The sequence below is a fragment of the Diabrotica undecimpunctata genome, chromosome 8, assembly GCF_040954645.1.
Source record: "Diabrotica undecimpunctata isolate CICGRU chromosome 8, icDiaUnde3, whole genome shotgun sequence".
Classification (NCBI taxonomy): domain Eukaryota; kingdom Metazoa; phylum Arthropoda; class Insecta; order Coleoptera; family Chrysomelidae; genus Diabrotica; species Diabrotica undecimpunctata.
The window spans coordinates 68794015-68821038 of NC_092810.1; the positions used below are offsets into that span (position 1 = coordinate 68794015).

The 27024-nt window shown below is 31.9% G+C and overlaps 1 protein-coding gene across 3 annotated transcripts in view; it reads right to left on the minus strand.

Annotated features, from left to right (window-relative positions):
* The window catches only part of LOC140447662 (actin-associated protein FAM107A), a 195014-nt gene that overhangs the window by 121957 nt on the left and 46033 nt on the right, over positions 1–27024 (minus strand). Inside the window, exon 1 of one of the 3 annotated variants that reach the window (XM_072540452.1) lies at positions 13674–13858. The exons of 1 other annotated variant lie outside the window; for it this stretch is intronic. In XM_072540452.1, coding sequence (XP_072396553.1) covers positions 13674–13679 — 6 coding nt within the window. In that variant the 5' untranslated portion in view covers positions 13680–13858. Of the gene's footprint in view, positions 1–4569; positions 4672–13673; positions 13859–27024 lie in introns of those variants that run through there. One more of the 3 variants, XM_072540453.1, reaches the window with a different exon arrangement.

A 27024-nucleotide genomic window follows, 5' to 3' on the forward strand; every position in this document is an offset into this window, starting at 1 on the left:
TAAGAATAAAGGACGAAGAAAAAGACCCACAACTCTCCATTGGAGATATAAAAGAATGCGAAAAATCTAAATTAAAATAATATATGGTTGAATGCTCGAATATATGAACTTAAGTCAAACAAAAGGCAAATATCGAGCACAGTTTTTTATTAAATCTTCCTCAAGTACTTCTGCTCTCAGAGCATCTTCAGGAGCATCTGAAATAAGCTAAGAAACGTTTTTTCAACTGAAAGAAAATTGGTTAACTTCGAAAAAACTCAAAGTTGATGGTTAATAAAAATGTTTATATAACGTGTTAGACTTACTTCGTCAAAAATGTTGGCTTGCTAGCACGTCAATGAATGTTACATTCATTGTAAATTACATTTACACAAAAACTAACACTAGGCAAAGGATAATCAGTTTAAAATTATTTCGATTGTGGGTAAAGTCAGGAGATAGAATGGCTCCTGGTCTTAAGGGAAATGTTAAAGTGATATATGACAACTTGGATGAGCAGTCACAACCATGGTGATCTGCACATATCAAAATTCTATGGTACACTGAACATTGACCAAAAGTCCAACTGACCAGTAATATAGGAAAAGATAACTGATGGAATATGAAATTATATTAATTACTGTATGTAGACTGTATACTCGAGATCTCACACTCAATCCTGTCAGTGATAATTTAGGTGATAATTTGGGGACAAAAGAAGTGGACATACAATGTGAATGTAAGAACTAGACTAAACAATCTGTTAGAGAGCAGTTGGTTGACTACACTAAAAAGGTCTACCAAGCACTACCAATACTATATAAAAAAAGAAATTGAAATAACGAATTAAATACTTGGAATTAAAAATCAAAGTTGACAACAAAGCGTGCAAACTGAAATATAACCTACTGGTACAGTCGAACTTACAGGCAATAGGAGAACCATTTCTACATGGAAAATGTGGAAATGGTATACCTAAATTACGAAAAGATATGGAGCGTGGAATTAAATTGAAATCATGATTACAATCATCAATAACTTGCTAAACAAGCTTGTGATCAATTGATCTACAGTTGGCATTAATTACACTCTCCCTATCTTTTCGTAATTTAAATATTCCATTTTCACAGCTGTATATTTTAACATATCTCACTGTTGGTCAGTTGATCTTGAGTAATAATGCTTTGACATTTTTAATGGTTTTCCCATTGACTGTAAGTTTGACTGAACCAGTGCTTTTATACTTCAGTTTGAACACTGTGTTTTCAACATTGATTTTTAATTCTAAGTATTTCATTTTCAGATTTCAATTTCTTCTTTTCTACAGTATTGGTAGTGCTTGGTAGACCTTTTTAGTGTAATCAACCACCCACTCTCTAACATATTGTTTAGTCTAGTTCTTATATTCACTCTCTATGTTCACTTCATTTGCTCCCAAATTACCTAACACCTAAATTATCACTGACAGGTTTGAGCGTGAGATCTGGATTATACAGTTTACATATAGTAATTAATATAATATATTTCATCAGTTGGTTTTTCCTATATTGCTGGTCAGTTGGACTTTTGGTCTATGTTCAGTTTACCATAGAATTTTGAAATGTGCAAATCACCATCATTGTGACTGCTCATTAAAATTGTCATATGTCACTTTAACATTTCTGTTGAGACCAGGAGTCATTCTATCTCCTGCCTTTGGCGAGAATGTAGCTTCAAAATAATTTTAAACTTTTTGTCCTTTGTCTAGTGTTAGTTTTTGTGTAAATGTAATTAATGTATATAACATTCATTGACATGATGGATAGCCAATATTTTTGAGGAAATAAGTCTAAAACGTTATATAAACATTTTTTTATCAACCATCAATTTCGAGTTTTTTCGAAGTTAACTAATTTTCCTTCAGTTGGAAAAACGTTTCTTGGCTTATTTCAGATGCCCCTAAAGATGCTCTGAGAGCGAAAGTACTTGGGGAAGATTTAATAAAAAACTGTGCTCGATATTTGCCTTTAATTTGAGTAATGAATCTAAATACCCAAAGATAATAATAGCGAATGAATAAATATCGAAACGGCACATTCAGCAAAAAACACAACAGGTCCTTAATGTGGTACAAACACTAGACTCATTACTTTGGTCTCCTAAAATTAGTTTACGAACAATGTTTACGACAATCTACAACTCGGTTGTAGAACCAATTTTAACGTACGGATCTAAATGTTGGCAAATGCCGATGAAAGAGAAGAAAAAACTGAAAGTGTTCGATATCGACTACCTAAGAAGAGCGTGCCGGATATCCAGACTTAAACACATCCCAAACGAAAAAATATGTGTCAAAAAATTGTTCTTGTCATATGTCCTTGTGTATCGCTTGGTTTTCTTGTAAAATCTCCTAGTCTCTCTTCTGTTATTATAGTCTGTAATTTGTTTTATTTTTCTATTTCACATTTCTCTCCGTTTTCTTCTACATATTCTCCTTGCATACCTTCTTAGTTCTTCATATATCCGTCTATTCGATCGAGAATTCCTTTGTAGACATTTCTGCCTAAACATATCTACCAAAACAACACAACAAAAGTAAAAGTAGAAGAAGAACTAACCGACCCTATTAAAGTTGGTAATGGGATAAGACAGGGAGATTCCTTGAGTCTTCTATTGTTCAACCTGATTATGGATGAAATAATAAAAAAGTAAGAACTAAAAAAGAATACCAAATGGGAGAAAAACAACTTAAAATAATCTGCTATGTAGACGACACAATACTACTATCTCAAAGTGAAGACGATTAACAACGTATGCTGCACCAATTTAATATAACCGCCAGAAAATTTAACATGTTAATTTCTCCAAAAAGACAATATAAATGGTTACAACTGCAAATGTACTAAAATGGAAATTAGAGCTGTAAGGTCATATAATAGAACAAGTGATGGAGTTTAAATATCTAGGCATCACATTATCTAGCTACGGAAAGCTCGAAAGAAATGAAAGAAATGAAAGGCAGAATTTACAAAATAGTCATCAGACCAATAATGACATACGCGGCAGAAACACGACCTGACACAGAGAAGACAAAAAGGATATTATAAAGAGCAGAGATGAAAACACTTAGAAAAATTGATGGTAAGACACTATAGGACAGAGCTAGAAGTACAGATATACGACGTAGATGCAAGGTGGAGAACATCAAGAACTGGGTAAGAAATAGAAGAGTAGAATGGAACGATCATATAAGCCGAATGACAACAAATAGAGTAGTAAAGACGAAAAGGGACAGTTCCCCAATAGGAAGACGATCAGTAGGAAGACCACAAAACGATGGAACGGCAACTTACTGGAGGCACATTGAAAAACGGACAGAGGCATGTCTACATAAAAAGAAAAAGAAGACATTTCTGCCTAACTTTTTGCTATTTTTTAGTAATTCGTAATCTTGGTCAAACCATTTCTCGTTTCTTTTGCTTGAGGTTTCGTCTAATGTTTCCCTTGGTATGTATTGGTAAATTGTCCTTTGGATGATATTTCATTCGTCTTCGATGTTATTTTCTTCTCCTCTTTCATTTAATATTAACTTTATTTTCTGCTGGTTTTTATTCTTATGATTTTTAAACATATATGTGTTCCATTTTATTTTTTTGCCCTTTTCTCTTTTCTTACCATTGATATTCTTTGTTTTATATCTCTATGATAAGATCTTTAAACATATATAAATGATTTTTAAACATATATGTGGTCCATTTTATTTTTTTGGTCCCTTTCTCTTTTCTTATCATTGATCTCTTTGTTTTATATCTATATAATACGATCTAACATCTGTTACGGAGGTTGCTCATCGCTTATATATAAATATATGATCAATTTGATTAAATTTATTAGTACCAGGTAACATATCAATTCATTCACTCGAATATCAGCCTGAGGGAAAAAAGTTGAATATCAAGGAATGTTTGGAAAAAAAACATAACTGAGGACAAGAAAAAATTGGATAAATAAAAGACTAAGGACTAAAAGTAATAAAAGAGAAAGAAGATGCCCTGATTTGGCATGTCAGCTATTTCACAGTACTGCCCTAAACAGCCCGGATCACTCAATCTTCTTTAAGGAATGGAGATACCATAACCAATGGAATATAGGCAGATAATGTGTACAGAATTTTGTAGAATGTAGAATGTAGAAAAAAGTAGATTATTTTAAAGTTAAGCTCATTTTACAACCTTTTAAGTTAATTACCACAATCATAGAAAATAAATTTCAAAGTATATCGCGTAAGGAGTAAGTATAAAATAAAATAAAACAAATTAACATTAAATTTTACATAGTTAATCATTTGCCAATACAGAAATATGTAAAATGAATAAAAAAACTTTATAAAATTTAAGTTTTCACGTGTAATTAAAGAAAAACATTTATTCCGATGTACGTAAATAATTACTGTTTACAGAAACAGTTGTTTAAAATTATTCGCGACCTTCATTCATTTTAACCAACAAAATTGTGTATTGTAACATTACCAAATACATTTTTAATTGTTCAGGTTTGGATTGCGGTTTATAACAAAACATCCTAAAAAAGTCTAATAATAATTAGTCATACCATGTGGGCACCTCCAAAAATAGCGCAAGAACTGAAGCGAGTGAATAAAAAACTTGTTATACACTGATTCAACTGACGTTTGACGCATACTGTTTTACGGTAGCAAACATTTTTCTACTTTGATGAGGTAATTGGTGTTTAAAAATTGATAAAACCATAGTGCAAACAATCGCATATGCCGAGGTTAAAGTGTGTAAATATTAAATGGGGTCTCTAATAGGAGCATTCACGGACATAATGTTTGGCTAATTAATTTTTGGCCTAATTTTAACTAAAATTTTACGCTAGCTTAACCTGGCTGGCGTCAGATTACATTAGATATTTTTTATTAACAGTTTAATGTATTCCCGATTTGTATCTAACAAATTGTAATGGTTTACTAAATGTTATAGGCAGTTATTTTTTAATAAATTAATGGACTATATTTTACATTCCTATCTATATTAAAATCTTCTAGAAAAACCTAAAAATGTTCTAAAAGATTCCATTTATTAAGTAATACAAACAACTTGACCTTACAGATATTATAGCAAACTTTTTCCACTGAACCCCGACATTGTACTATATAGCAGCCAACGATGGCAAGAACGTCTCCTCCTGCCAGGAACTTAACACTACAGTATTTCACCAATTCCGTGATGCTTAATTAGGCTTAATTATTGCTTAATTAAATGTGCCTTAGCAATCTAAACTTATGTTCTCACATTTGGTTATTGGTGAGGGTTGATCTTCGCCTGATCTGTACTATCCGTAACATATTATTTTTAAATCTATTATTTTTTCGGTGTTATCTAAACATCGTAATTTCTGCAACATACATTCGTTTTCTTTATTTCTAACTGCCCAATTCCTCTCATTCTCTAGAGAAGTCCGTGACAAGTTTCCTCATTCGACCAACCAATGTTTCTTAGCATAAAAGAGGGGTCCTTATATGCTAATTATTACATTCGCGCCAAGACTCCGATGACACTTTAATTTAATGGTGATGAATGAAACAAATACTATTACCTATAAAAAAAATCACAAAATGGATTCTCTAAAAATCGCAAAGATCGATTTTACCAAGGAATTTAAAAAGGCTAATATAATCGTCAGTAAGGAACCTTAGAACTAAGTAATGGAAATACGAAGATCTTACAAAAATCAAAATGAAGTGAAATATAAAGAAACCCAGAAAATCACCAGAAAAATATCAAGAAAGCGAAAGAAGCATGGATGAACAGCAGATGTGAGTTTAAGGATAAAGGAAGTCAAATATGACAAATATGAAGAAAAGATCACTACACTCCAGTTGATGATAACAATCAAGTATTATCTATCACAGAAAATGTAGGAAAAATGTATTGGAGAAAATATACTCAGTGACATTAGAAGTGTTACACCCAGAAGGAATAATTTCTTGAACTTAATTTTTTGGCAACATGGTAGATTTACATCAAGAATGAAACAATAACGTTGTCAAGAATTTTTATTAACAAGTAATCAAAAAAAAATTAATAATGTGTTTGGCGACCCCGTAGCTGAATACACTCCTGTATACGTCTAGGCATGGACAAAATGAGATGTTCAATGTCTGCTTGTGGCACCTCGTTCCAAGCAACTTAAACTTCATGTATTAACTGTGCCAAAGTCTGTGCAGGATGGTGCAAAGTGGACAGTCTCCTTCCCATCATATCCCATACATGTTCGATAGGATTTAAATCCGGAACACGGGACGACCGTGGCAACACATTAACGCCAGCTTCTTGGAAAAAGTCCATAGTTTGATGAGTAATATGGGGACGCACGTTGTGTTGCTGAAAAAGGACGTCTCGACGGCCGTCGAGATAACTCAGTAAACTGGTTTGTAAGATGTCTTCAACATAACGAGCAGCCGTGATATTGCCTCTAATAAAGACAAATGGTGATCGGTTACCATAGGCAATAGCCCCCCAAACCATTACTCCAACTGTCCTGTATACATGCCTCTCAACAGCAAACCCGATATCTCGTCGTTCTCCACGGCGGCGTCTTACCATCCTACGACCATTATGCATTCCTAAACAGAATCGTGATTCATCGCTGAATGCCACATTACGCCATTCTGCTACCCAATGCTGCCGTTCTCTGCAAGAATTCAAACGTTGATGACCGTGGTCCGCAGTCTAAGGAAGCACTAGTCATGGGCGGAATGAAAACAATCCAAAGGCTCGAATACGACGGTATAGTGTACGCATACTAACAGGTCTACCTACTACTCCAAACCATTGGTCAGCAATTTGACGCGCAGTAGCAAAACGGTCTCGCAGAGCCAGTAATCTAAAGCGCCTATCTTGACGCTCCGTGGTACGCCTTGGTTGACCAGTTGGTCTTCTTCGTGTTCCTCTTCCTTAGTTTGTCCACACACGACAGACACGCATAGCCGTCATTGCCGTACAATTAACACGACGGCCAATTTCGCGATACGACAAACCCATATCTTTATACGCAATATTTCTGCCCCTGTCAAAATCGCTAAAATGGTGGTAATTATGGTTTATTCGAACTCGAGGCATTTGCTTACACTGAATACAATTAGACTGAGGAACAATAACTAAAAATTTCTATACGAACCGGTTGTCACAAGTCGGTCTTTCACAAAAAAATTTAGAAGATAAAACTTTATTTTTACAAAAAGTAGAAGAGATAAACCATTGGTATTGTTATCATAGCATGTTTTAAATATAGTCATTCTGTTGCCAAAAAATTAAGTTCAAGAAATTACTCCTTCTGGGTGTAACACTTCTAATGTCACTGAGTATATATCTCTTTGATGACGAAAGAACATTACCACAAATCAATAAAGTCCAAAAAAACAATAATATAGTCGAGATACGAGCACGCATAAAGTATGCTAGGTATGCTTTTCAAAGAATGACGAAATTCCTAATAAACTCTTCCTTATTATTGGACATCCGATTTGTAATGACATTCATTTATTCCATACTGCTAAATGGAGTGGAAATATGGACTTTCGGGCTATGGAATTTCGGGCCTATTGCCTTTTTGGAATTATAAGTATGAGGTGGATAGATCCCTTTGAGATATGGGTTTGTCGAAGGATGCTGAAGATCTCTTGGACAGAGCATGTGACCAACAATGAGGTACTGAGAAGGATAGGGACAGAGAAGCAAACTAGTTATAAAGGACATATTTACAGAGGAGAAAAATACAACTTACTACACTCATACTGGAAGTGAAAGTGGAAGGAAAAAAGATCCAGGAACAAGAAAATTGGCTCGTGGCTGAAGAATGTAAGAGACTGGACAGGCATGGACACCCATTCATTATTGTAATTATTAAGAACAGATCAAAATAAAGAGCAATTCGCTGTAAGTATCGCCAACCTTCAGGGATGGTGAAGGTAACTTAAAAAGAAGAATACTTATGTCTTTGTTATTATACATAGCTTTAGACCCATATATTTGGTAATATGTAGCTATAAAGTTCCCGAGAAGATTATTTAGAACAAAATCACTAAAAGAATTTAAACACGCTTGAATAACTGAAACAGCTATCCGACAAGTGAAAAATAAGTTACCGATCTAGATAACATTAACCCAGAACAGATACAGCATTTCGGTCCTAGTACCAACCTCAATAGGGTGAGTGATAGTTTTAAAAAAACATATAACTAGAGATCTTGTTATGAAATCACTTTAACAGCCGTTGAAATCACTCAACCACCAAACAAATATATTTTAAAAAATATTTAGTTTCAAAATCTAATGTCAAATAGAATAATCCATAAGCGATAAAAAAATCCATAATTTAGTGTCAAAATCTAATTTCAAATATAATAATCCATAAGCAATGAAAAAGCATTGCTGACTTAAAAAAGATCATATTATAATGTCGTAAAGGTAGCATATCAATTTAAGACCGAATTCATACCAAGACTATAATTTATTGCTAATTCATTCTGGAAAGAAAAAAATATTGCTGTAGCCGTTTCCGAGAAACAATGAGTATGCAATTTATGGTAAAGCTAGCATAGCTATAGCTATATCTCGGCACGGAAAAGGGCTACAGGGTCCATCTTGATGGCATATTTTATTGATAATTAATTGCTGTTGATTGGTACATTGACCAATTTCCAAAAATTACCCCATCATCTCCTAGCACAAAACTCACCCCCGGAAAAATCGAGATCTCTTCAAAAACGATGAAACTAGAAAAGTGAACTGCAAGTACTTAATTGCTAAATTATTGCTTAAGGTTTACGCCTAGAAACAATTCATTGCTGCAACCGTTTCCGAGAAATAATGTGTATGCTAACTTTAGGGTAAAACTACGTAGCCACAGCTATATTTCGGCAATTAAAAGGGCTACAGGGCTCATCTTGATATTTCGTATATTTTATTGATTATTAATTGCTGTTGATTGAGACATTGACCAATCCCCAAAAACTATTCCATCATCCCTTAGTGCAAAACACCATTAGTGCAAAAAAAAGTTAATTCCTTGCGGTTCACTTTTTTAGTTGCATCGTTTTTTGCCGATATCTCGATTTTTCGGGGTGAGTTTTGCGCAAGTTGATGAGGGCTAGTTTTTGGGGATCGGTCAATGTAATAATCAACAATAATTAATTAATAAAATATGCCGATAAGATAGGTCCTGTACCCCTTTCCATTGCCGATATATAGCTATCGCTACGTAATTTTACCATAAAGTTAATATAAAAATTGTTTCTCGGAAACTGTTGCAGCAATAAATTGTGTCTTGGCGTAAAACTTCAACAATCAATTAGCAATTAATTCCTTGCGGTTCACTTTTATAGTTTTTGGCCGATATCTCGATTTTACGATTTTCCGGGGATGAGTTTCACGATAGAGGATGATTGGGTAGTTTTTAGGAATTGACCAATGTATCAATCCACAGCAATTAATTAGCAATCAAATATGCCGCCAAAATGGTCCCTGTGACCCTTTTCTTTGCGAGATATAACTATGGCTATGCTAGCGTAAAGGTAGCATAACCGTTGTTTCGCGGAAACGGCTACAGCAATAAATTTTTTGTTTCCGTAATAAACTAGCAATAAATTATAGTCTTGGTCTGAATTCGGCCTTATAAAATGCCATATATTATACGGCCCATATTAAGGCCCATATTATGCTTCCCTTCCTTGCTTGGAAACTAATGACTGCAAGTGGATACACTTTTTGTCGATCTATGGTATTGCAATGTCAATGATGTTGCAATAATGATGTTAACATGTTTTATTTAACTTTTTTTATTAGTAGCATTCTTTTGTCATTAATAAACTGACATTTTTGGCAAATTTATATTGCTCACAGATCATTACAAAAATAGAAAGTTACTTATTTTTAAATTGAAGTATACACATATAATGATCCTAGTATATGTACCATATTAAGTTTAGATAAAGAGAACTCAACGATTTACTATTAGCGAATAAACCACAATTTTACTTGAAAATATGGAAATTGTTCCAAGATGGAAATCAAAACGTCAAATACAACATATTTCAATTAATTCGTTTGAATCGTCTTTATATCATCGCAATGTTGCCGTGAAAGTGCTATTTTCAGCTTTGGAAACATGAAAAAGTCGCATCGTGCTATGTATGTAGGTGTAGGGGCAGCACGAAGATACACACCGTCAAATTCGAAGAAAAAAATCAACATAGACGTAAGACATCACCGATAATGATCTTTTTAAGCATTATTTTATCATAAACGATCATTTTTAAGTTGTTTAAAGCGGTTGCTAAGCAATTTTTTTTCTGCTGATTTTGAATAATTTTGGAATGGATTTGTCACATACAAGCCATTTTAAAATTTTCGAAGTGCGGCTCACCTTAATTTGAAACTTCGTGATGTTAATTACCTTTATAAATATGTTTTTACTACTATTCCTTAAAACGTCTTCGACACTGCTTTCTTAACATATCCAAGAATTCTTCTCTTTCTCAAATTTTTATTCCTAGTCATATATTGCATAATGAGCAATTATTCGTATCGGTTGATTTTCATTTCTACGATAAAAACGAAGCTATTAATGTAATTCTTCAACTCAGTTTTATATCCTTTCTTCGAAGATGTCTCCTATTGTTCTGGGCTTTCATTTATATCAAAATATTTTTCTCTCTTGGAGAATTATATTTGTACATTGCTTTCGGCATTTATTTATGTGATCTGAAATTATTTCTTCCTGACATACATGTCTATTCTTCACTAGTCATCTTCCCCGCATATCTGCACTATTTTAGCCTTTGAGTGCCCCTAAGATCTGTCGGTTGGTCCGAATAGGTCTGGAATTTTTGGTGCGTGAGGGAAGAGATTTTGTATTTCGTAACGTATTTTGCGAGATTTTATAATTTGTATTTAGACCACATCCAGTTTAGATTCGGACCCTTTTCTCTACGAATAAAATTATAAATATAAAAACGCAACATTATGTTCTGTATTTCTATGGTGATCCGGATCTTAGAATTTAGGGAATTTATCAAATTTAAGAAATTTGTAAGTTGACCTTCCTATGGCTCCAGATCGCAAAAGTGTCATCCACATTAGCCGCGAAAGCATATTTATACCAATTACTATTATAATAATTATTAATAGTCTGTTTCACACTTTATTCGAAAAGTCTAATCAATTAACGCCGCCTATTCGTATAAAAAGTAGTTTCCATTATTGATAGATAGGTATACCTTTACATGTTTTCACTATTGATAGATGATAATAATAGATTTAGAAGCCATAAACAGATTAGAAAAGCAATAACAAACATAGTTGCAACTAGGAAAAAATCAGCAATAATCTCCGACTGTCATATGTCGGCAATAAAATTGCCATAGATAGTTGACTAAAACAATTAATGATTTGACATTAATAATTAATTGACGACTCCTTTTAAGCAAGTGTCCTATTCAATTAATGCGTATGCATAAGGGTAATTATGTTTATAAAAATAATTATATAAAAATAAAAATATATTAATCGCCAAAATATTTGTTTTTTTTTAGACAAATACAAACGCATGAACTGCTAGGACTAACTATTAGAGGGTACATAATATACAGATAATTAGATATAATAATAATAATAATGTTTATTAATTTTTCATATACATTGTATAAGAAGAACAATAATTTAAGTATGTTATTTACACATCAAAAAATAAACATCTGGTACTACCCGTTAAAACCAAAAATGGTCGAGCACGGGCGTCGTGTGTGCATTGTGTATTTGATACATTAACAATCCAATAATTACATATAAATATTTAAATAAATCTAATTATACAATAATTCTGTATTTCAGTTATTTCAGTTTGTATAACGCATTTTTATGTTTTGATGACGAAAATTATACTTATTTTGATTTTATAACTTTCAGTAATCAAAAACTATTACTAAACAGTTTAGTTACTATTACTATGACTGAATTATTATTTGCTTAATCCATTAAATTTTGTATATAGCTGCGATCCAAATTAAGAATATATTTTTTAAATATTGATTTTATCATTATTAGTGAGTTGAGAGTAATTAGGTATATTTTATATTTATCAGGTAAGGCATTAAATATTCTTGGAGCTTGATAAAGGAGGTATCTTTGACCTAATCTTTTTTTGCTAATACAATGCTAGATACTACTAGATGCTAGATACAATTTAATACCGTGAGAGACACTGAGAGATATAGATTAAATTTAAAATACAAAGATTATTTTACATGGGATTAAAAAACAATGAATTTAATAAAAATTAAATTTTCCATTTGTTTTCAAAAATTCTAAAATAAAATTATGATTGATCTTAGTCATTATAATTGAGTTATTAGTGATTAGGTGTATACCTATTCTCTATGGTAAAGTAAACTCATGTTCTTCGACAATGAGTCTCAAGTATTGTATTTGAAGTTTGTCAATAGTGGCCATATTAGTTACCTATTTATATAAAGGTTCCCGATTTAATCGCCTGGCTTCACAAACTTTAAATTTTTTGTAATATACTGCTCAATGCTCCTATGGGACGGGCCCTGACATCTAGTTATATTTATAATAGTGTAACAATATTATAATTACTGATGAAAATATAATTTTGTAGAAATTGCGAATATGTAAAAATATTATATTCACTAGTTTTGGTTTATTAATAATTTATTCTCAATAATGATTTACGTTGTCTTTTGTTATTATTATAATAAAGGTGTTTGAATCTTGAGATTTTGTTTCGTCGTTGTGCAATTACTGATGTTTAACTTAACATGACATCTAATTAAAAAATGAATGTATAATCCGTTCCACCTCTGTATGCAAAGTGTAGGTAGGTATGCATTCGTATTATATTTTAATCTTATTAATTATTAATGGATACGATTGAACTCAGTCATCCATTTACCACAATATAGAAGAAAGGTCCAAAAAATTTGTTTCAAAATATTATATTCATAACAACATGTTTAAAGCAATCGGCAATAAAACCTTATGAATCAAAAATAGTAGGTACTTAGGATCGCGGCCTTAGCAATAAAGTACGAATTTTAAATATCATTAATATGGGATAAACAATAAAACATAGCCGTAATAAATTGAACTCAGTCATCCATTTACCACAATATAGAAGAAAGGTCCAAAAAATTTGTTTCAAAATATTATATTCATAACAACATGTTTAAAGCAATCGGCAATAAAACCTTATGAATCAAAAATAGTAGGCACTTAGGATCGCGGCCTTAGCAATAAAGTACGAATTTTAAATATCATTAATATGGGATAAACAATAAAACATAGCCGTAATACTATGCGTCTATATTCTTTGGTAATACTATAAAACAAAAACGAAGTTAGATCTACTACCCTGTCTATTTACATTCCCTCTTTCCATTATCCTTTAGAGTGGCAATGAATCTCTTATAACCGAAATTTTAGCAATCAAATGAAATTTCTATCTATAAGTACCTTCATTTTAGCAATATGTAATAATATTAAATATTCTGAAAAATTAAATATATACATTCCGGGAGAGGACAAAATTAGGCATAACTAAAACCCGCTAACCGACTGGCTTGGATTTGTATTCAGTGCAAAAAAAGCGATACAATTTATAGGTTAACTCACCAGCATAGATGTTCGTTAAGTCCTTTGTGGAACCCAAATTAACAGAAACACAGAAAATTATAATCTAACAACTATTAAACGTGTTTCACATAATACTAAAACAGTATTTACTCTATCACTGTGACTTTCATTTCACTGTAACGATCACAAATACCGTACGATCTGACTGAACGAAACGACCTGCTGCATAATGTGGTCTTCGCGACAATACATCAACATTGAGGCAGGGCCGCACTTAAGCCAAATGTCTATGCCAATATTTCATTAAAAAAATAATCGAACTTCGCACAAGATTTTAAACAAGTCAATTTGTATTGATTGTTTATTTTAGTTCTTTTTGTGATCCAATTAAAAACTTTAATATACTCCGTTCACTGATCCCAGTCCCAACTGTTAGTAAATTTTGTAATTAATCTTTTCGTACGTTGGACAATTTTTGACTTCGACTGGAAATTATTGGAAGTTACTAGATAATTTACCCAATATTAATTGTGCCTTAAAGTAAACAATGATTGATATGCATTTTATCAACAAAATAAAATTGTATCAATTAAAACAAAGGTTTTGTTTTTGAATTTTTAGTCACTTATAAATTAGTATTTGCAAATACATAGTTTTATTCAAAACTAATCAATGTACATTCCCATTACTCATGATTATTCTCCCTTTTTTAATTAAATAAGTCTGCAACTCAAGTCTTCATAAGTTGTGGTAGGAATTTTTGTATTGTATGTTTCCGACAATGATTTTATCAAAATATTCCCAAGTTGAGTGAACCAACTATAAAAAAACGCCGGTCTGTTTTGTGAAAGTAATATCAAATATAGTCCATTCGTTCCACTTGCGAATATTTTGACAGATTCATTGTCGGAAACATACAACAAAAAAATTCCTACCTCTCACTATTAAGAGCCCAAATAAACTTACTAATGCAGATTTCTTCCATTGAAAAAAGAAAAATAATTATGAATAATGGGAATGTGTATTAAATAATATTCTTTAAAACTTTCTATTTGTAAATATTAATCTATAAACGAATATAAAATTTCAAAAATATATTTTTGTTTTAATTGATGTATCTATTATACAGATTGAACGAATTTAAAACGAAACATACAATTTAATATATGTCTGTTTGAACTGCATTTGAAATAGTGGACCAATATAAAACTTGGACAAAAATAAATCCATACCCAGTGATAGACATTGTATAAAATATCGTTCAACTATCTGTCTCCTTTAAAGGAAAGAGGAGCTTGCCTAATAGTCGGAGAGAGAGAGCCGAAATTTTGGAATGATCAGTAATATGACATTTCTCTATTGGAATATATTCATTGTAACTGGGTTAAGACTTTGCCTTACAGGCGGACGCCCCTCGTGGTACAGGGGGTGGCTATACAGGGATGAAGTTGTAATTTTTTTCGGAAAAATTAACGATCGATAATATGGCTGAAAATTTGCCCAGAGTAAGATCTTGGTATACCTAGACGAAATCCCAAAGGGCGGACGCGAGAGTGGATACATAAGGGGTGGCGGACAGGGGTGAAATTGCAATTTTTTGGGGGAAAATTAACGATAAGTAATATGTCCGCCATTTTCATGGCTCATTATTTAGCCCCTAAAAACTCTAAATCCAAAAGAGCGGACAGCTGGGTTGGTACATAGAGCCATAAAACGGGGTCAAATGTACCACTTGCCTGCGCATTTTAGGTCTCGGTAACAATTTTCAAACTAATTTTATTATGATGTTTTTATACCGATTGATTTGAAAATTTGTATGCTCACTTCTGTTACTATTCTGAAAAGCGTCAAGTAGAGTTTTCCTCAAAATTTTCCAAAAAAATTTCCGTAAATGAAAATTTTCGTAATTTTTTGAGGTAAAATCTAATTTGTAGAATCCTTTCGATTTTCTGTCAGTTATACCATGATTTTTTTCCAAAAATTTTCAAACGATTTTTCCGATAAGAAAAAAAAATTTAGAAAAACTTTAAAAATTTCGTCATTTTTCTCACTCTCATTGATGTCATCACATTCATCATCTTCGTCACTTTCACTTTCAATAATATCACATTCATTATCTGCTTCATTTTCAATCACTACTTCTCGAACTGATTCTGGCATCTGAGGTCCACTAAACCATTTGAATTTATATGTTTCATCTTCAAACTCCCAACCATGTTCTTCAACAATCAATTCTGTTGGTACTTTTTTATGAGCATTTGTCCAAATATTTGAAATATAATGGGCTCGCAGTAGATGTTGGTGTAATTCATCTTGACATGGTGGTAAGCTTGAAGCATCGAAATTTTTTAGTTTTTTTTTAAAGGCTCGTTTACATCATGCAACTTATACTGCCGGTTAAATAGTGAAAATCTGACATCGTTTACTTTTCTTTTTGGAATTGTTCTCGTCAGTCCTGTTCCATATAAGTGACATATGAAAGTTTCTAAGGTTTCAAAAACTTCATTACAATCGAAGTCAGTTTCACCAAGTTGGATAAAAGCATCTTGATACTTATTACATTTAGCGCATGCGTCTAGAATTACTGATCTAAATGGAACGCGCATCATTATTATTTTAATATTTTAAAATAATAATGATGCAAAATTAATGTCCAAACAGAATTTGTAAAATTATAATTAACTAATGAAAAAAAAAATTCAATAAATTTAAAAGTTAAAAAAAATATTGAAAATATCTACAAAGTAAATTTCAAAACTTAAAAAATTGATAATTCCACTATTAAATTGATTTTTATTAATAATTATTTGTAAAGTGTTAAAGGAATTCTACAAATTGAATTTTACCTATTGATAAATAGAAATAATATATTTTGTATTTGATTATTAATATAATAATAAATCAAATTTTTCTTATATCTGAACAACCATTATTTATGCAATATAAATTTAAAAACCTTTTTATTGTAATAAAAAATAAGTAAAATTACTATTTGTTATACTAAAAATATTTAATAGTTAACATTATAAAATTACTTTAATTTAATAAAATATCAAATATCAAACATTTATTCAATTAAAAATTAATTCGTAAAATATTTAAGAAAAAAATGTGATTTGTAAAGTAAATATGACTTTAGTTTGAAAAAAAAACATACAGAAAATCGAAAGGATTCTACAAATTAGATTTTACCTTTAAAAATTACGAAAATATTCATTTACGGAAATTTTTTTGGAAAATTTTGAGGAAAACTCTACTTGACGCTTCTCAGAATAGTAACAGAAGTGAGCATACAAATTTTCAAATCAATCGGTATAAAAATATCATAATAAAATCAGTTTGAAAATTGTTACCGAGACCTAAAATGCGCAGGCAAGTGGTAGATTTGACCCCGTTTTATGGCTCTATGTACCAACCCAGCTGTCCGCCCTTTTGGATTTAGAGTTTTTAGGGGCTAAATAATGAGCCATGAAAATGGCGGACATATTACTTATCGTTAATTTTTCCCCAAAAAATTGCAACTTCACCCCTGTCCGTCACCCCTTATGTATCCACTCTCGCGTCCGCCCTTTGGGATTTCGTCTAGTTATACCAAGATCTTACTCTGGGCAAATTTTCAGCCATATTCTCGATCGTTAATTTTTCCGAAAAAAATTACAACTTCATCCCTGTATAGCCACCCCCTGTACCACGAGGGGCGTCCGCCTGTAAGGCAAAGTCTTAACCCAGTTACAATGAATATATTCCAATAGAGAAATGTCATATTACTGATCAGTTCAAAATTTCGGCTCTATCTCTTGGACTATAAGGAAGCGATAAGTGGTTTGACAGCATAATAACTGCTTGTGTAGTCTAGTTTTTTCAGTGATTCTAGGCAACCTATTTGGGTGGAGTTTTGACTTGTTCTTGAATGAATTCAGAATCCAGCAGCCCGCTGAAGTATTGGATTTTTATAATATAATTATTTGACAACCTTTTGTTGGTCAACCACCTAGAGCGGAGTTGAGCCGAAATACATTGATTTCGTATGTTCCGTTTTAAATTCGTTCAATCTGTATATCTATTTTTTATAATAAACTGTATGTGAATATTTTTTTGTTGAAATATTGGCTATGAGCACGTATACTTAGTTATATAGTAATGTCCAGCCACTAACAGTAGGTCAAAATTTAACCAACGTGGAAAAAAAGAATTGCTAATTTTTCTAGACAGTTGCGACTGACATCAGCGAACCGAGTATAGACGATTCTCCGGACTGTCATAAAATATCAATACCGGATCTTTGGTATCAACTTCAGAAATAAGGAATTCTACCTAGTAGAAAATTCACCCAGTTTTTTTTTTCAATTTTAGATATTCTCTATATTTAGTTTTAGGTATAAATTTTTCAGACCAACCTTTTCCATTCTGGTATTTCAGATAAAAGTTTACAACTTGTGTCCCTAAGTCGGCTGATTTGAGTATAATTTATCAAATCATACAGTGAACTAAAAAGCCCTGTTGGTATGTATTATTAAAGGAATTTATGATGATTAAAGATGTTGCATGCTGCGATAATTTGTATGTTCGAGAATTTAAAAAAGTGTTTAGCTCCTTCTTAATTGCCGCAGAAAATATGAATTTCCAATAAAGGAAAAGAAAACCACAGAAATGATATTGATCTCGAAGAGAAGAGTTAAAAATGGAAGTAATGGTGTTATCGTGGAGAAGTACCCGTTTAATATCCTAGTACGAGTAAATAACTCCACAAAGGTCGAAATGAAAAGAAAAATACTATTAGCAAGCATTTGTTACTGTGAATTAAGCAAACATCTAATGAACAGAAACTTAATCTAAAAAGCAAAACTAAAATATGTGACTGGGATCTGACCAGTGACGGCACAAATGGCGCAGGCTATTTTTTAAACAGATGGGAATCATCTACTCATCTTCCAACAAAATATCTGAGAAGAATAATGACACAATCTGCGAAAACGGTATCTGGAGGTGATATAACTACTAGTTTGAAATATAAAGAAGTAGCATATAGCAAAGGTGTAATATGTTTAATAAAAGTCGGTAGGCGAAAGCTAAATAAACAGGACATCTGTCAATTGCGAATAAAAACTATCATCTCAAACGAACCCTGTTATCGCTGCTTGTTGGAAATCTAAGTAAGGGCTGGCTAATATTTGGGGTGAATGGATGGAGTAAAAAAAGGTGCGCGTGGTAAATTGACAATAGAAACGATTGGCGAAACAGGTCAAGACTCAACTAGAATTATAGTATTAGCGATGATGATGAATACTTGTGCTTCACTGCCTGTTAGCACTCAATAAAGAAAACTTAAAAATCGTTGACGTGATTTTATAGAAAATTAACTAAAAACCTCATGATAAGACGATGTGAGGATTTCAAAACTAATTAACTAAACAAATTTGCAAATTCTTCATGTTTTGTGTAAAAATGTTTTCAAGTGTTTTGAAAAAAACTTCGGAATTTTAAATTATGATTTTTCTAGCAGATCGACATATCAAATTAGATTTAACGAACAATGTAAATGTAAAGTAATAATAAAGTCTTACCTAAAGATTGTGTATCTCTTGTAAATCAAAATATACCTCTTAGTTAGAGTGGAATGGTGGTTAAGCATCCACTCTTATTGAATCTAACCTAACCTAACTTTCTTTCTATCCATGTTCCATCAGAACCGTTTTACCTCATATTCGTAAAATGACGGTAAATATCTTTAAAACAAAGATGGTTATAAAGAAAATGAATACTTAAATATCATTTAAACAAGTTATGACAACGTTATGCGACATTGTAAAAGATCCAAACTATAAACTAACAAACTACAATAACAATGCATAAGATTTAGATTTATGTATTTAAATCATGAATTGTCCTCATGAATCCTCAAGTTGTTCAAGTATTCCAATACATGTTCTTATGTATGTATGTTCTTACATAATTGGCTATATCTGCTGGTTCTTTTACTTCCGCTTCTTCTCAGCGGCTACAGTCTTCTGGACAAGTACTTCTAGTAAAAGTATCGGTAATGTAATGTTGAGTACTCCTACGATGCTTTGATTCCTGCGGTGGCCCAATTCTTCACATCTCCAGCATTTCAGTTCAGTTAGCGACCGTTACGGTTTTCTTTAGTTTGTTAACTTTGGCTAAAAGATTACCAAATTTATCACAGTCATTGGTAGTTTGATTCTGACGAACCCTAACAAAACTTCTAGAAGCGTTTTTGGCAGCTTCTAGTGGACAAGCCAATATAATTTTAGTAGAGGTGGAATGAGGAGTGAATTGAGGAACATTTGCATGGTTCGTCGCTACAGATAATTTTTTAATTCGTGTATATCCATGCGCAATTATATAATGTTCTCATCCATAGCATTTTGCATCTATTTACTTAGCTGTGCAGCGTTCGAATTAATGTCATCTTGCGTATTCGCTCGTAATGCAGCCTTTGTGTCACTTAACTATTTAAGAATAAGAGCCTGATTTTGTTTTAGTTTTTATTTCATTTTTTTCCATTTATGTGAAAATTAATTTTGTTTTCGAAAGTGTTTGAAAAAGTGGTAGCAGTGGCGAATCCATGTATGCTGAATGGTAGCAGTGCAAAAGTTAATGCTAAAGTAAGATTAAAATTCGTTTTTTAGAGCAGATCCAAAGAAGGGAGTTTAGCTAGCGAATTAACAAGAGAAATTAAAAGAAATTATACTTCGCTTCATTCCATCAGTCTAGAACACAAATGGCATCACTGCTTTGCTAGTGAAGTACACACCAGTCGAAAGTAAATAAACCAAATCTTCATCCGGTCACCCCCGGTCTGGCCTCATTCTTGCTTTTAGTGTCGTACGCATAAGTCGCTATAAAGTGTTTTTTGTGTTAGTGCTTAATAATGCCGGAAAGAAAACATAAATATATTAGAAATTGTAAGACAGCTACGAGACCTTCAAAATGCTGTCACAGAATTATCAGCTAACAACTCCTCATGTAAGTAATTTAATCAATTTTGTTACGGTTATTGGGAATTTTCCAACGCAAATATGACATTACTCATCACTCAGTTAAAATAGAATTCTTGCCTATGCATGCATGGCATCGAACCGGCTGTTGCTGATGGTGTCTTTGTTTGTTTGTTTACAAAATTATAAGGTTAACATTGCACTTTAGATATTTTATGAGATAACTACGTAACGGCGTGTAGGGATTTACCTTTTTTAAAGGCCCTACCACACAATATTTTGCCGTATTTTCAATAAGTAAAATACACAGACTTAATTAAAAAATTGTGTGCAAGGATTTACCTCATAGAGGCCTTGTATCACAAAATTGATAGATGTTTACGTAAAGATGAACACATATCGAATATCGATGGTATAATGAAAACAGTTACGTAATCGTGTGTAAGGATTTACCTTTTATAGGCCTTACAACACATTTTATTTTAACAAACAAATACAAAAATAAATTTTGCAGATTAGAACCTAACGATTTACATTAGAATGTTTTGTGCAAGGATTGATCTTTTCATAGACCTTTTCAACACGAATGTAATGGTAAAAATCTGTGTTTAATAAAATCTGTGTTATGCTTGTGATATATATCGTAGATATAGCATTCGAATTTTTATTTATTTTAATTTTTTACATAACAGTGTGTAAGGGTTTACCTTATTTATAGGCCTTACAACACATTATTTTCTTTTAGCAAGCAGGTACAAATAATTTGCAGAATAAAATCTAACGACTTGCTTTACAATGTTTTGTGCAAATATTGATCTTTTTATAGACTTTTCTGGAACGGTATATGGTATCTGTGATATTCTTGTGATATATATCATGGATATAGCATCGGATTTTCTTTCATCTTAATTTTCTGTTTATTTATTTGTTTATTTTCTTCCTTATTTCACTTCTTGGTTATCAGAGTCTGGCATTTCGTTTATTTCAGACTCTGGTTCAAGTTCTGATCCGATTCGGACCCCTCACGCCGTTTTAAGAGGATTAGGGCCAACTCCCTTGCTTCGTCGGATTCAGAGGAAGAAAACACAGACGAGAATGCACAGTCCGACTTGATTAATATTGCACTTTAGATATTTTATTAGATAACTACGTAACGGTGTGTAGGGATTTACCTTTTTAAAGGCCCTACCACACAATATTTTGCCGTATTTTCAATAAGTAAAGTACACAGACTTAATTAAAAAATAATGTGCAAGGATTTACCTCATAGAGGCCTTGTATCACAAAATTGATAGATGTTTACGTAAATATGAATACATATCGAATATCAATGGTATAATGAAAACAGTTACGTAATCGTGTGTAAGGATTTACCTTTTATAGGCCTTACAACACATTTTATTTTAACAAGCAGATACAAAAATAAATTTTGCAGATTAGAATCTAACGATTTACATTAGAATGTTTGGTGCAAGGATTGATCTTTTCATAGACCTTTTCAACACGAATGTAATGGTAAAAATCTGCGTTTAATAAAATCTGTGTTATGCTTATGATATATATCGTAGACATAGCATTCGAATTTTTATTTATTTTAATTTTTTACATAACAGTGTGTAAGGGTTTACCTTATTTATAGGTATTACAACACATTATTTTCTTTTAGCAAAATGGAGCAAAGTTACTCGAAATCGTTTCATTTTGAAAGCTATTAAGGGGTACAAAATTCCATTTGATTTAAAACCTTGCCAGAATCAATCATTTTATAAAAAATGTTGTCATTCCGATCACCAGGCAATGAGGACAGCTGTTGAGGAATTGATAGAAACTGGTGCTGTATCACCGTGTAATTCAAATAAGAAAGACTTTATATCCTCATTTTTTCTAGTACCGAAGTCTAGTCGAGGAAACAGAATTGTTTTAAATTTAAAACGATTAAATTCTTATATTATAGCTTCACATTTTAAGTTAGATGATTACAGGACTGTAAAAAGTTTAATTACTCCAGGTTGCTACATGGTCTCTCTAGATTTAAATGATGCTTACTTTGGAATACCAATCAATAAACAGCATCGTAAATTTTTAAAATTTCAGTACAATGGAAAAATGTTTCCATTAACGTTTTTACCTTTTGGTTTATCAGTCGCGCCATATTTGTTCACAAAAATTTTAAAACCTGTTACTCAATATTTAAAATTTAGAAATATTCTTATTCCTAACTACTTGGATGATTGTTTATTGTTAGGGAGTACAAAATTAGAATGCATTAATAATCTAAAAATTACAATTGAACTGTTTCTAGAATTGGGTTTCATAATTAATTATAAGAAAAGTACACTCATTCCAACTCAACAAATAACGTTTTTAGGGTTTATCTTTAACAGCGTTGATATGTCATTGTCTCTAACTCAGGTGGAAATTACCAATACAATAACAATAATTCGGTCAATTTTGAAGTTTCAAACTTGTAAAATCCGTCGGTTTGCGAGAATTATTGGTTCTCTAATATCGATTTGCCCTGCAGTTAAATACGGTTACCTCTACACCAAAGTCCTCGAACGGAAAAAATATTTAGCTTTAAAAAGAGAAGGTGGGGACTATAATAGACATTTATTAATTGATAACGATATTCGAACTGAATTACAATGGTGGATATCAGCCATACCACAAGCAAAAACATCTTTGCAGCAATCTACATGTCAAATGATAATTTTTATAATTAATACAAACTAATGTTTGTATTTTGAGAACGATTTCCGAAGTGGGAATTGAAACGTCAATAAACGTATTTTAACCTTTAATTGTGGCTTATTCCCATTTAAATAGTAATTAAATGATAATTTATTCGGATGCTTCCTTGTCTGGATGGGGAGCTTGTTGTGATGCAGAAAAAATTCATGGTTTTTGGTCGGAAGATGCAAAAAGCTTAATATCAATCATTTAGAATTACTTGGGTCACTACCTATATGGGTCTTAAAAGTTTTTGCTAAACATAAAAGATCTTGCTCAATACTTTTAAGAATTGACAACACCACTGCTATCTCTTATATCAATAAAATGGGAGGCATAAAGTATCCTAAGCTAGTCTATTTAGCCCGCTGTATATGGCAGTGGTGTGAGACTAGAGATATCCTTATTTTTGCATCCTACATAGAATCAAAAAGTAATTCAGTAGCAGACGCGGAATCACGTTGGCTAACTATTGATACGGAATACTCGTTAAATCAAGCAGCATATAACCAAATAATGGAAACATTTGGCAAACCGCAGATTGGTTTATTTGCTTAAATATCTAATGCTCAATGTCCAAAATATGTGTCATGGAAGAAAGACCCCGATTCATTAGCTGTAGACGCTTTCACTTTAAATTGGAACAATTACAAATTTTATGCTTTTCCGCCGTTTTCGTTGGTTATAATTTCGTTGGTACTTAATAAAATAATATTAGATAAAGCAGAAGGGATTGTGGTGGTTCCTCTTTGGGAAGCTCAATGTTGGTATCCAGTTTTCTTAAAACTTCTAAAATTTAGACCCATTTTGTTTAAACCAAAAAGAGACCTAATGATATCTCCCTTTAATTGCAGCCACCCCATGTGGTTGAAGATTACCTTGGTGGCAGGGATTGTATCCGGCGAGCGTACCTAAACCAGGGTTTTTCTGTAGAAATAACAGATATAATGTTGTCATCATTGTCAGAATCTACAATATAGCAGTACAGTGTGGTGTACAGGAAATGGTGATCATACTGTCAAAAAAAAAACCTATTGCTCTGTTTTGATGCATCTGATAAAGATGTTATGCAATTTTTGTTAACAGAATATGAAAGGGGAAGTAGTTACTCCACTTTAAATATATTCCGATCGGCTATTTCTCTAATAGTACCAAATATTACCACTGAACTGTTCCGCGCTGCAATAAGCAAAGTGAAGATAGCCGTGATGATCGCCAACGTCCGGAACGGATAGGCACTTTAAGAAGACCAAATATTAAACAATCTGAAGCTCTTAATAGATATCTTAAAGGTATTTTTAAATTGAAGCCATCATTTCCAAAATATACTAAGACTTGGAATCCCGATAACGTTCTGGAGTATGTGTCAACATTATATCCATTGGAAGATCTTACATTAGAGCAATTGTCGCTAAAGTTGGTTACCATAATATCTTTATGTACTGCACACCGAGTTCAAACTATTAACAGTATTCACATTAATAACATTTCCAACTTCGATGATCGAATTGAAATAATAATTACAGAATTGCTAAAAACTTCAGCACCTAATAAAAGTCAACCTAAACTTTGTCTTCCGTTTTTCTATAATAAACCAGAACTTTGTGTGGCTTCCACTTTACTACATTATATTAATATCACAAAACCCTTGAGGGAAAATATAACGCGTCTATTTATAACTTACAAGAAACCATATCGGGCTGCCTCTACCCAGACACTCTCAAGATGGATAAAATCTGTTCTGAAGATGAGTGGTATCGATGTAAGTACCTTTACCCCATACAGTACCAGGCATGCGTCATCTTCGGCAGCGCTTAGATGCGGAGTTTCAATCGATACCATAAAAGCTACTGCAGGTTGGTCTAAAAATTCGGAAATATTTTTTAACTATTATAATAGACCAATCGAAACCCCCGCAGAATTTGCTAGAAATATTTTTAGGATATAAGAAATACTTTGTTTGTAGAAGTAAGTTTCATTGTTAGGATTAGTTACCTCATTACCTAAGAAGTAAAATATAGTGTCTGTTTAATTATTCATATTGGTTAGCTGTTATATAATAAAGATTAGTACTTAAATTGTATGATTTATTAAAGCCTAGTCGATCATGTAAACTCTCTAAACAACTGCCATTTGTGTTCTAGACTGATGGAATGAAGCGAAGTATAATTTGAGATTAAACGACTTACCTGTAAGGAAGTTCAATCATAATTATACGAGCTTCATTCCATCAGTCTAGAACAACCCACCCCTCCGGAGGTTCATCCTTCCACCCCAATTACATAATCGACTTTCACTAACGCAAGAATGAGGCCAGACCGGGGGTGACCGGATGAAGATTTGGTTTATTTACTTTCGACTGGTGTGTACTTCACTAGCAAAGCAGTGATGCCATTTGTGTTCTAGACTGATGGAATGAAGCTCGTATAATTATGATTGAACTTCCTTACAGGTAAGTCGTTTAATCTCAAATTAAAAGTTAAACGGTTTATTAAAATTTGAGAACATCGTACACAGATATAAAGTTTTGAAACGGAACAGTAACTGATTAAATTTATAAGTGTGTTTTGTTTATAAGTTTTTGTAAATTAGTATATATTATTTAGTAAAGCGAATCAATATTGGTTGCGTAGCTTTAAATTGTCGAGATAGAGACGGAGAGATATTTATATTTGTTTTGTTTTAAATGTGGAATAACATTGTTCAAGGTGTTTTATTAATATATTTGATTTTTTGGAAGAATTTACATTTCTTTTATTTATTTCTGCTCTTGTTGTATGTTTCCACACTATGATAAGGAAAAGGTATTTCAGAACTCAAAGAGGAACCCTGAGATTAAATTTAAACATTTGATGTAATTGTATTTAAATTTAGATCAAATTTATATTAAATATATATATATATATATATATATATATATATATATATATATATATATATATATATATACATATATATATATATATATATATATATATATATATATATATATATATATATATATACCAAAAGATGGAAAAGGGAAGTATTTTTGAAGTGTGTGTCCAGTGTACGGTCCTTTTTATGTTTTTTCATTGACAAAGAAGAAAAAATAAAGTAGAACCAGCATTTTTCTGTAATTTTCTTACCATATGATCTCTCCTAGTAGGATTCTTAAATAATTGACGTAAGTGAATCATTGTTAAATTAAAATTAGTTAATTACTATTTAAATGGGAATAAGCCACAATTAAAGGTTAAAATACGTTTATTGACGTTTCAATTTCCACTTCGGAAATCGTTCTCAAAATACAAACATTAGTAAATTAAACAAATTTTGTTTAATTTACTTATGTTTGTATTTTGAGAACGATTTCCGAAGTGGAAATTGAAACGTCAATAAACGTATATTAACCTTTAATTGTGGCTTATTCCCATTTAAATAGTAATTAATTTAAAATGCCACAAGAAAATAGCTTCAGAACAATATTAAAATTAGTTATTTACTATATATTATCATTGTTCTATTGTAGCATAGCTCTGAAGATCGCTTTGTGTAAGCAGAAAGCGAACAGCGAGTAATTAAAATTGTTTACAAACTTCAAAAATACTTCCCTTTTCCATCTTTTGACTTGTCATAAGTGTGTACAAAAACATATCAGTCTGTTTATATACAGTGTGTTCGTAAAGTATGGAATAAATTCGATATTTCCTAAATGAAAA